At 53.1% G+C, this 11,357-nt stretch overlaps 4 protein-coding genes across 4 annotated transcripts; all 4 read left to right on the forward strand.

The window, feature by feature from the left end:
- Positions 1 to 1,048: 1,048 nt before the first annotated feature.
- Positions 1,049 to 2,218, forward strand: BO82DRAFT_415824 (uncharacterized protein; the record flags this gene model as incomplete). The annotated part of the gene is made up of 4 exons (XM_025639966.1): positions 1,049 to 1,077; positions 1,399 to 1,501; positions 1,550 to 1,745; positions 1,809 to 2,218. The coding sequence occupies 4 exons, from the start codon at positions 1,049 to 1,051 to the stop codon at positions 2,216 to 2,218; spliced, it is 738 nt and encodes a 245-aa protein (XP_025491431.1).
- A 249-nt stretch (positions 2,219 to 2,467) lies between these two features.
- BO82DRAFT_92358 (Zn(II)2Cys6 transcription factor) lies at positions 2,468 to 4,362 on the forward strand. The gene is made up of 2 exons (XM_025641656.1): positions 2,468 to 2,580; positions 2,637 to 4,362. Exons 1-2 carry the CDS (start codon positions 2,526 to 2,528, stop codon positions 4,136 to 4,138), a joined length of 1,557 nt encoding a protein of 518 aa, XP_025491432.1. The 5' UTR covers positions 2,468 to 2,525; the 3' UTR covers positions 4,139 to 4,362.
- A 343-nt stretch (positions 4,363 to 4,705) lies between these two features.
- BO82DRAFT_402496 (uncharacterized protein) lies at positions 4,706 to 6,670 on the forward strand (the record flags this gene model as incomplete). The annotated part of the gene is made up of 4 exons (XM_025639322.1): positions 4,706 to 5,064; positions 5,124 to 5,356; positions 5,728 to 5,789; positions 5,873 to 6,670. The coding sequence occupies 4 exons, from the start codon at positions 4,706 to 4,708 to the stop codon at positions 6,668 to 6,670; spliced, it is 1,452 nt and encodes a 483-aa protein (XP_025491433.1).
- A 731-nt stretch (positions 6,671 to 7,401) lies between these two features.
- Positions 7,402 to 9,036, forward strand: BO82DRAFT_311046 (MFS general substrate transporter). The gene is made up of 3 exons (XM_025632396.1): positions 7,402 to 7,769; positions 7,832 to 8,200; positions 8,268 to 9,036. Exons 1-3 carry the CDS (start codon positions 7,435 to 7,437, stop codon positions 8,932 to 8,934), a joined length of 1,371 nt encoding a protein of 456 aa, XP_025491434.1. The 5' UTR covers positions 7,402 to 7,434; the 3' UTR covers positions 8,935 to 9,036.
- The last annotated feature ends 2,321 nt before the right edge of the window (positions 9,037 to 11,357 follow it).

Below are 11,357 nucleotides of genomic sequence, written 5' to 3' on the forward strand. Positions count from 1 at the left end.
TATCATCAACCCCTATGGGTTCTGGTAATCTGTCGCGTTCCCGCGTAAGCCGGTCATGTGATCCGGGGCGAATTCACCAGGCTTGTTCTCACGCAAACAACTTAGCTAGCTTAACCAACCAGATCAACCACCAAGAATTTAAGATATCGTCCCATATCGTCCATCCCTCGGCTTCCTCAAATTCCTTTCATAACCTGCTAGGTGCTGTGGGCTTCCCGCGATCGCGAGATATATATTTCGTCTAGGCAGTATCGGACCAAAGCACAGTACGCAACTCGATCATAGCACTTCACACCACATGCTGATATGTCGTAGTGCAGCTTGGAGGCACACTTTTGAAACAGACCGAGAAAGTTGCTGATCATATCCTCCACACAAACTGTCAACCGTAATTCATCTTACTGGTGGTGAAATTTAATTGTGTGGCGACAGTCAGGTCATTTGCGCAGTGACGGGCCGATAAGGTCGATAAAGAATGGCAGAGCGATAGCAGCCGAGACGCCGAGGGTGTGGCCCTGCGCCTACGTCAGAAGTCTCGGTCGTATACAGGAGTCGTATACAGGAGGCTTTTTGAATAAGAGATTGCGATAGAAGAGCTCTTGACAATTTGTCTTGAGGTAGGACGTGGTGATCTTGTTGAACTGCAGATTGTCTAGTGCCAGTGCCCTATGAATTGCATGGGATGAGGTAAGCAGACTCGAGCACGCAATCCCTACCTATGCTGAGCAACTTTCGCAAAGATCAGAGGCAAAGTCGTCCCTGGTTTGAAATAAATGTCCAGGAAATAGGAGCTCAACAATCGTGGGTGTATAGCACACCGTTAATGATGGCCGTCGTTCTCTTTCATTTTTTTTTCTGGTGGATATGAAGATGATGCGTCATTCAAAATAGTACCTTCAGCAGCCTTAGCAGTCGTAAATCGAAGACTTAGGATTTTCATGTTGCAGTATTGCAGATATGAATCTCGGAAGGGCTACCGAGGACCGGCAATAAGCTTAATTCTGCCCCAAAATCCAGCCAAGCACCTCATCCGAGAGTTTATGAAGCGATGGCTATCGGCCGATATCTCTATGCGAAGTAGACAATCTGCTGGTAATGAACCGGAAGGCCACATGGCAAAGCCATTCTCATTGTTGGAAACCCCCAAGTGTAGATCAATCTGGCTCACTACCAAGGGATAGATCGTCTGTTCATTCCTCGCCATCCTAATTGCCAATGAGGTGCTAAACCCTAACCTGGGGCCTGAGGTCTTCAGGGAGGTAGTAGTGGCTACATATATTTAATTGTAGCCGTAGGTGGTCGTCATGCCCAAGCCATTCTAACACGACGATCGGAGTCACCCACCTTGCTGTGGACAACAGCCAAAATGTCTACTACCGACTCAATTGACCACATCAGCACTGAAGCCAAGGGAACCCCGTCGGCCTTAGACATAGAGCAACAAGGCTCTCACCATTCGGACCCGAACGAGTCCAGGCCAGTGAAGTCTTTAGGCGCCGGAGTAGGTCACTCCTGTGATCCACACATTCTAGCTCTAATCATTCTGCAGTCCGCTCTCGCCTTAGGCGCATTTGGCACGACCTTGACGACACTGTCGTTGAGTCTGATGGAATGGCGTGGCGTGACCACGACCAACGTCTTTGTCGCAAACTTCTTCTTTATTGCGGCCTTTGGCCTGGTGGTAACGGCCCAGTGGGAACTATCCATTGGAAATGGGTTTGCCTACACTGTGTTCAGTGCATTTGGTGAGTACCAGACCAATCTGACCCGGGCTGGCCACCAGTGTAATGTATACTAATAAAGTGAAGGACTCTTCTATGCAGGGTATGGAGCGATTCTGACTCCCGCTTTCGGGATCGAGCAAGCATACGGTGGTGATGTCGCGCAGTACAACAATGCGCTCGGGTTCTTCATGATTCTTTGGACGGTCTTCGTGTTTACGTTTCTCATTGCTTCCCTCCCCAGCAATCTCGCCTATATTGCCGTGTTCTTCCTGGTGGACCTGGGGTTCTTGGCCGTGGCTGCCAGCTACTTTGCGGAGGCGGACGGACACTATGCAGCTTCATTTGCGCTGAAGAAGACCGGAGGGGCGTCGTGCTTTGTGGCGGGGTTAGTTGGGTGGTATATTGTGTTGCATCTACTGTTGCAGGACTCGATTGTGGATCTGCCTCTGGGAGACACGTCACGATATTTTGGTAAGAAGAAGAAGATGCATTAGGAGAATAGTGTTCTCTGTGTTGATAATAATTACCTTACAATGAGTACACTAATAATATGGAGAGGGGGGTTGTAGAAGAATGGTAACTACTACGGACTCGAGTAATAGTTTTCTGTCTCGATGCCTCAGGCATCAGCGAGGCACCATTCCCCTTTTGGTCGTCGATGCGGGGGCCCGCGGCGTCTGCTTATCGCCGATTGTTATTCCTCCGTTCCTGTCGTTCCTCCTCCACTCCTAACTCCGGCTTATGCTTTCTGTCAGCATTGTTCCTCCACTCCTTGCAGAGCAGAGGCCACGTCCTGGCGAAATGAAAAACGTTCGCATCACCTCCCTTCCCTCTGATCGCTCACTCGCAACCAAAGGTGAGTGTTTCTGCTTCCTTGATCGTCCCAGTCCTGACGCGACCACGATGCCGCAGACTGTCGCCTTTGCACCAAGCGGCGCATCCGATGCGACCGCACTCTGCCTCACTGTCACAAATGCACCTCCCGCAATCTTTCCTGTCCCGGATTCGATACCTTTCAGCTGAAATGGACTCAGACAATTACCCAGAAGCCTAGTTCGACTCGAGACACCAGCACAACCACGGAAAGGTTATCAAAAGAGGCGGTTCAGGCGTCGACCGAGCTGGCGGTCGCAACCCACCCCGAGGCCGATGCGACCCCATCACAAAATGCTCTCTGGCGCACGCCATCTCCCACCAGTGATTATAATCTCGTACAACACCACTCGTCGACGGCCTTCTCCGACAAACTGCTCCACTACTTTCATGTTATCGTGGTTCCCCGTCTAACTTGGCTGGATAGTGTGGATAACCCATGGAGAAAGGCCATTCTTCCACTCACTGGTCGCTCTGTCTCTCTCCGACTGTCGCTCCTCAGCCTTGCAGCCGCTCATTTGTCAGTCACATCCGCTCCTGGTAGCGCACAGGCAATTATTGCGCAGAGAGCCTATCCGGTTCTCAGAAACGGTACTCTCCAGGCTCTGAATCAAGCCATCAGTCGCGAAGTCAGTCAACGCCCTCGGAAGGATACCGTGGCCGGAGGTGGCGGAAGTTCCGCCCTCACGATCATCCTTGCCACAGCAGTCGCTCTCTGCTACGAAGAGATGCTAATACCAGAATCCACAAATTGGAATGTGCACTTGCAAGCGTGCCGTGCGATAATCGAATGGAACCAGTTGCGAAACAGTGGCCGGCAGTCCAACGATGCCTTGTCGAGATTTGTTGTCAAGGAGGTGGAAGACTTCGAAATCTTCAAGAATCTCGTGTCGTTCTCGCAGCAGCAGCCCAGAACCAAGTGCCCCTTGCAGTCAAGTCCCGAAGACCGTCTCTGGGCTTTCACCACTCTTATTAATGAAATTACCGCAGTGGAGCGTTCCAATTATGAACTCCATGGCGAAGGGTACGGGCTGGAGGAGCACGAGATGGTCATCTGGCGAGAAAGAGTGGAACAAGCGCACAAGCAGGTCTGTGTCACCGCAGCTTCGGCTTCGCGGCATGATGAAGCCACTCGCATCCACTTCAATACCATGGTAAAAGCTCACTACTATGCTATTCTGATCTATTTGGAACAAGCCCTGGCGCCTCGCAGACACGCAGAGCGGGCCATCAATCTCCATCTATCTATCCTGTTCCAAGACCTTCAAGGCCTCGTCAAAGACTCTTCGCATGTATTCTCGCATGTATTGTTCTTCCCTCTATTCATCGTGGGTACCGAATGCTGGGGCGATGCGCACAGACAGAGCGCGATCCAGAAGGCATTCATAGAACTAATTGTCGCGACCGGAGCATGGTGTAACCACACTGTACTGCAGTTCTTACTTGCCCTCTGGGCTCGACCGGATTACTGGGGTATGGGGCAATGGATCAGGTATGCTCGGGAGAATGAGGGCGAGATTGGGCCGTTCATGCTTTTCTGAGCGAGCTGCAACCCCTCGGATGGCAATCACGTGACATCAGCAACATCCCCCCTGAGCGCACAATCACCAGGGCATGAGCAACCGTGGGCTGGGCATGGAAGCAAATTGATCGGGGCAGGCGCTGCAGGGACAACATGTCCCGAGCTCTCGGGCGAATCTGATTGTATCTGCGCATCAGGAGACTCCGCCGCCGCCGATCGTATCGGATGGAGTTATCCCAAATCAGCCTAAATTGCATGAACCCTGCAGATGTCTCAGTATATCTAATCTCCAGGAGACTTTGCGGGGTTACGTTAGTTCACGTACCGCAACTCGGCTTTTTTCCAGGCTAGCTGTGAGACTATGCGCTCATCTTCATGGTATTTAGAAGGTCGATTGCATGTTTCGAAAGCCGGTGCGATGGCCTCAGGGCTTACACCTAATCCTTGATCGACAAGAGTACAAATCATGCCCTGCCGAGCACTCTTACTTCTGTCGCTATTCTACGCTCATGTAAGCGCTACTCTCGATGGTAGAAGATACATGTGGCTCACCCAACCTGGTCGATGGCCTACCTTTGAAGAAGGAATGCCAATTGGCAATGGTCAAATCGGGGCGACAATTTACGGTGGCGGGGCAGAGGTCGTGGACATGAATGTGAACTCCATCTGGACAAGGCACTTTCAAGATCGGACACCACTCAATGCGACGGAGACCGAGCCTGTTATTCGGGAGCTACTGCTGAATGGCAGCATCACTCAAGGCAACGTCTTGACCATGGCCCAGATGATCCCGACCAACAACTCGCCGCGCGCTTACAGCTACTTCGGCAACATCAATCTGGACTTCGGCCACCCTGATGAGGATATGTCAGATTATGTCCGATGGCTTGACACGAAGGAGGGAATTGCTGGGGTAAGCTACAGTATCAACGGAGTGAATTATACGTAAGCTTTTTCACGAGAGTTGGTTTAAACAAACCTGTCGCTGATACCTGACCTGGTAGCCGAGAGTATGTCGCCAGCCACCCGCAAGGTGTTTTGGTAGCGCAATTTAAGGCCAACAGGCGGGGAGCCCTGACCATCAACGCCACAATGACCCGGATCAGGGATATCAAAACGCTTTCGGCCAACGTGGCCAAGAATAACAATAGCCTTACTCTAGTCAGCACCAGTGGGCAATCCGAGAATGATCATCTAATCGAATGGACGGGCCAAGCTCGTTTCAAGTCCGATACAGGTATGTTCATTCTTGCAGGCACATAACCCTGCTAACATTTCCAAGCACGTTCACCGTGTCCGATTCGTCTCTCTTCACACACAATACAACTAGCATAGAGATGTATTACGACGTCGAAACCAACTTCAGATACGCGTCCCGAGATGCGCGAGAAGATAAATAATGCTCACCTGCTTGGTTAAGATGTTGTGAAAGCAGAAGCTGTTGCTGACACCTGATCTCTCTTGGATCGAGTGACACTCGACCTGGGCACATCGCCGAACAGCTGGGCGAGTCTTCCAACCGACCAGCGCATTAGCATTGCCCGTAAAACCTCTGCCGACATGATGATAACTACCACTTCTCCGGGGATACAACATTTCTCCGCGAAGTGGCATATCCGTTCTTCACCAATGTCGCCGCGTTCTACGAGTGCTACATTTTCCCTACCAGGGTTACCATGTCATGGGACCGTCTTTATCGCCAGAGAACAACTTCTATGTTCCCGCTGACGACACGGTCGCCGGGGCGGCGTAGAGCGTCGACATCGCCCCCGCCATGGACAACCAGCTAACGACCGAGGTGTTTCGCAGCCTCATACACGCAGCCTCGATCTTAGAAATCAACGACACTGCCGTGCAGGCGGCCAAAGCATTTCTGCCTCTGATTCAACCCCCGTTGATCTGCTCGCTAGGCCGGATTCTGGAATGGCGCAAGGAGTACAAGGAAAAGGCGATCGGGCAGAAGCACTATTCGCCTTTGTGGGCTCTGATGCCCGGTCGGCGCCCGCTGCTGAACAACACTCTTAGGACTGCGGCCGAAGTGTTCCTGGACCGACGTGTTTCCCACGGATCTGGGACAACCGGCTGGTCACGGACCTGGCTGGTCAATATGTATGCCCGGATATTCTGTGGTGATGATGCGTGGGAGCAATTGACCCAATGGTTTGCGGTAGACCCCACTCCCTATAACTTGTACAACACCAATGAAGGCCCGGTCGGCCCGTACCAGTTCCAGATCGATGGCAACTTCGGGTTCGTGAGTGGCGTCACGGAGATGGTCTTGCAGAGCCATACTGGGATCACTCATCTGCTGCCGGCCTCACCCTCGGCCTTAACCCAGGGATCAGTGAGGGGCTTGGTGGCTAGGGGCTACTTTGTAGTTGACATGGAGTGGGAGGCGGGGAAGCTGGTTCATGCGAATATCACCTCGCGTGCTTGTGGGCAGTTGCAACTGCGGTGTATGAATGGGTCTTCGGTTGCGGTTAACGGGCATGGGTATACGGGTCCGCTCAAGACACAGATCGGCGAGACGTACGTTGTCACGCTGGTCTGATATAAGCGATATTCGACAAGCAGACATTGGGAGCTAGATGCCATGATATTAGTCTCTTCTGAAGAGCTATTTCCATCGTACCATGAACAATGAATCGTCGTGTTTTGCATGCAAATTCAAACTTTTACGGACGGGTGTCGACCAGTTATGCACTGAGGTGATTAAGATAAAGGAGGTAACCAGTGATGTGCGATATCTCGGCCTGGTATATGAACAATGAGCTACTACGAGATGAGATCGAAAGCATGAACTTGATCAGTTGCATGGCAGTGGCCTGCAAACAAGGTGGCATGTTGTCTGCTCTCCATTTGCAGTGCCCCTTATCTTGTCAGCGTATCTTATCATCGCAATTTCCCCTCACGCATTGCTAAGTTAGTGCTGGCCACCACTATTAGCCGTGTCCTCTCGTGCGGGGAAAATCCCGTCCTATAGCCTCGGGTCTTATCAACCTGCAGAGTGGTTGGTCACATTGCTCGACCATCATGCCTGGCCTTTCCAAACCGTCTTCCTTATCTGTTGCCGGCCAAGGCACGGCACGGCCGAGATGGAGGCATAAATACAGGCCTTTGGTAGCTCTCTCACAGCTGTTGAACCCCCAACTGACAGCTATGGACACTCCTACAATATCCGAAGAGGTTCGCCCTTCGCCGCCCCAAAACAAGCACGATGCAAAGCAGGAGAAAGTTCGCGCAATCATCCATGATGTCCCTGCCCCACAAGAGGTGGCTGTGCGCCCCAAAGCATCGAAACTCTCGGTGGTCCTGATGGTGATCTTCTCCGGGCTCGCCATTGGCTCCGATGGGTTCAACGCATCGATCATCGGCAACCTCGAACTCATCATGGCTGTCATCTACCCCAACACTTTGACCACGGCCGTGGCGTCCCGGTTGTCCAATGCTTTCATGGTCGGGATGATCATTGGTATGCTGTCATTTGGCTACATCTCCGACAAGCTGGGCCGCAAGACCGGCGCTGTTCTGACAACTGCCATTCTGGTCTTGGGCATTGCCTTGAGTGCCGGGGCCAGTGGGACGAGTCAAGACGGTATGCTGTGGATGTTGATCATTGCTCGGGGAATTGCGGGGGTAGGTGCTGGAGGGTGAGTCTTCCTGCGATTCAAATATAATATTTGTCAACATAAACCTAACTTGCAGTGTATAGGGAATACCCCGTGGCCGGTGCCGGCGCTGCCGAGGCAACAGACGAGGAGTCCGCTGTTCGAAGCAAGCGAGGCTTCATCTTCGCCATGATCGCCGACTTATCCGCATCATTGGGCTTCGCCTTCGGAGCACTGGTCCCGTTGCTCTTGTTGCTCTGTTTCCATCAGCAGGTGCGACACTACAACGCGGTGTGGCGCATCTCCCTGGCACTAGGTGCCATTCCCCCGCTGTCGATCTTCTGGTTTCGCTATCGCATGGCGGTCAGCTCGGCGTATAAGAAGAGTGCCATGGTTGAGCAAAGGATACCTTACACACTTGCGCTGAGGAAATACTGGCGACCGTTGCTGGGGGTTTGTGGGTCGTGGTTCTTGTGAGTCGCCCTAATCCATGAGACCCGTCAGCCCATGCACATATGCTTACGGTGACAACGACGACAGGTACAACTATATCTCTTACCCCTTTGGTCTGTTTTCGTCCACTATCGTCGGTCGCGTAAACCCAACCTCGTCATTAGCCCTGACAATGGCCTGGGGAACGCTGATCAACTGCTTCTACATCCCGGGGGCCTTCATCGGCGGGTTCCTGTCGGACAGAATCGGTCGCCGCAAGACGATGGCGCTAGGCTTCCTCCTCCAAGCTATCCTGGGTTTCATCCTGGGTGGCGCATTGAAGTACATCGAGCGCTCCCTCCCTCTTTTCATTGTCCTATACGGGGTCTTCCTCACGCTCGGAGAGGTCGGACCAGGCTCCACAATTGTGCTGACTGCCAGCGAGAGCTTTCCCACGGCCTTGCGCGGACATGGCGTCGGATTTGCCGCTGCGTGGAGCAAGGCCGGCGCAGCCATTGGAACGCAGGTATTCAAGCCCATCCTGGCCAGCTGGGGCGGTGATGAATTCCATGGGACTCAGGCAGTGTTCCTCATTGGGTCGGGATTCGCGGTGGTTGGGGCCTTGCTCGCATGGTTTGTGCTCGAGGATCCCAGTGCGGAGCTGGATAATGGGGATCAGGAGTGGAAGGATTATATGGCTGCAAACGGGTATGGGAATGTGCAATGGGGGGTTTCGACTGGAGCTGGTGATGGGTTAGAGTCGAAGGCTGTTTGATTCTAATACAATGCGGCCTTGTACTCATCCTTCGCGGCAGCTGCAGCAGCAACCTGGGGGAGAACCCCCAGACCCACGCTTCTTTTCACCTTCTCAGAGCACCACAAAATGACAGATTCCCCCTTCGGAAGAATCTGCCTCAGAAACATGTTTTAAACACAGACATGGGACAGGCCTTCGCCTCCTGCCTCTTCTTTGTTTTATCCGGGGCGATAAATATATCCGGCTAAACAAGAAAGAATTACTGACATTTGCTACCATGAATTTATCGACTGGACCAACACCTGATTAAATTGCAGTGCTGCACTCACTCTGACAAGACAATCAAGATCTTGACTCGGGGATTGTAGAACAATTTCCAGACACAGGGAAGGCGTCGGCGTCTCTAACTCAACCAGGTCACGTGATCCGAGGTGATTCCCAAGGCGTGTTGTTCACTTAGAGAACGTAGCAAATCCAGAGTTCAACCTCCAAGCAATTAAGATGTCGTTCCGAGACACCCGTCCCTAAGCTTCATCAAAACGTGACAGAACGGGCCCCCTATCAATCCCAAGACATTGTGTTGGTTGGCATAACGCCAAGAGTTGAATCGGTCTCGTCGGTATAATTTGCCCTACTTGGCTTCAGCTCCAGGCTCTAGTCCACGCCACATTATGGCTCTAGCTCGACTGAGTAATTATTTCTCACTAGACTCAGAATAGCTCCACCGGTTCCTGAGAACAAAGGTCTATACGAACTTGCCATCCAAGCAGGGTTGGATGGGGTGGAGTCCCAAGTCTTTGAAGAGGAGATGGCCTCCCCACACAAGCAGAAATCTACCCAGGCCCCTGGATCTGCTCCTCGATTGCTCTTTTTATTTCTCTTTAGTTCTGATCTGAACTCATCCTCATTCTTGCAAGCCTTCCCTCGTTGTCATTCTTTCAATTCCCACGGGGAATAGTCACTCGTTGCCCATGATGGGCCTCTCATTTGCCAATGGCTTGCTGCTGCTGTCAGCACTGGTCCCGAGCAGTCTAGCCCTGACCATCGCTCGACCTGGAGCGAGTGTAGGAGGTGAGACTGTTGCGACGCTCACCTCTTCTTACACCACCACCCTCACCAACGTGGTGACAAGCACATCCACTGTCCTATCCACTGCTGCCACCTGCACTCCCGCAACAACCACCCCTCCGTCTTCGGCCCAGTGCTCGAATTACATCTGGTGGCGGTCAGGAACATGGTATGAAGAGTACTGCACGGATGCCTCCGTCGTCGGAGGCTCTACCGCAACGCAGCTGTCAGCGCTGGGTCAGTACGTCAATAATATCAATCAATGCGTGCAAGTCTGCGGCATGGTGCCGAACATGTGTAATGCGATCAACTATGACCCGGCGTTGCGAACCTGTTACTTCATTTCGGCGGCCACAAGCCAGACCCTCGGATCTGGCGCCGGCTATCAGGCGGTAACGTGGCATACCACCAACCCTTGTGTGGGCACCGTGACTGCGTCCTTGGAGACCGCGTATTCGACCGAGTATATCACTACGGAGTATACCACAACGTATACGGTGACGATCTCCAGCACGCCGACACCCTCCCCGACGACCACTGCAACTTCTTCGTCGGTGGTCCTTCCGAGCCAAAGTGCGTCGAGCGCTCGTGTCTCTACTTCTGCTGCGGTATCGGTGGCCATTCCCTCGCCGTCCGCTTCGTCCCTCTCGACTTCACCGTCTGCCGTTAGCTCCAGTGTGAGGGTTTCATCTGCGTCTGTCGCGCCGTCTAGCGTCCCCTCACCAATCAACTCTTTGACTTCGAGCTCGAGGATCGTCATTCCATCTGCATTATCCCGACCCGCATCATCGCGTCCTAGCTCGTCTACGGCGCTTGTCATTCCTTCGCCCTCGTCGGTCGCATCCTCCATCACCCACAGCTCATCGATTCCACCGCATGTTTCTTCAAGCACTCCCATCATACGGCCCAGCAGCTCGCTCGGCGGGATTTCGATTTCCTCAGGCTCAGCTGTTGGCTCTGGCCGGCCCACCCGCCGAACCACGACCATCTCAGTTACCGAGACAATCACCTCCAGTACCACGATATGCTCCCTGTCTGCAGCCACAACCCTACCTTCCAAGCCCGCTGAAAGCGCCGCATCCAGCAGTGGACAGGCAACTACATCCAGTGAGGTCGCCTTCACGACCTCGACGGTACTGACCACCCGGACGGCGACCATCACGGCTTGCCCTAGCTCGGTGACCAACTGCCCCGCCATGTCCCGTACCACCTTCCTGACCACCGAGACTATTGTGGTGTCGACGACCGTGTGCCCAGTCACGGAGACCAGCACTCCTCAACCTACCGAGAACAATGCAGAAGCGAGCGCAGCTCGCGGTGGAAGTCCTGGTGAGGAGCAGGGGTTCACCACCTCGACCATCTTCAGCACTCGC

This window comes from Aspergillus uvarum (assembly GCF_003184745.1).
Source record: "Aspergillus uvarum CBS 121591 unplaced genomic scaffold BO82scaffold_30, whole genome shotgun sequence".
NCBI lineage: Eukaryota > Fungi > Ascomycota > Eurotiomycetes > Eurotiales > Aspergillaceae > Aspergillus > Aspergillus uvarum.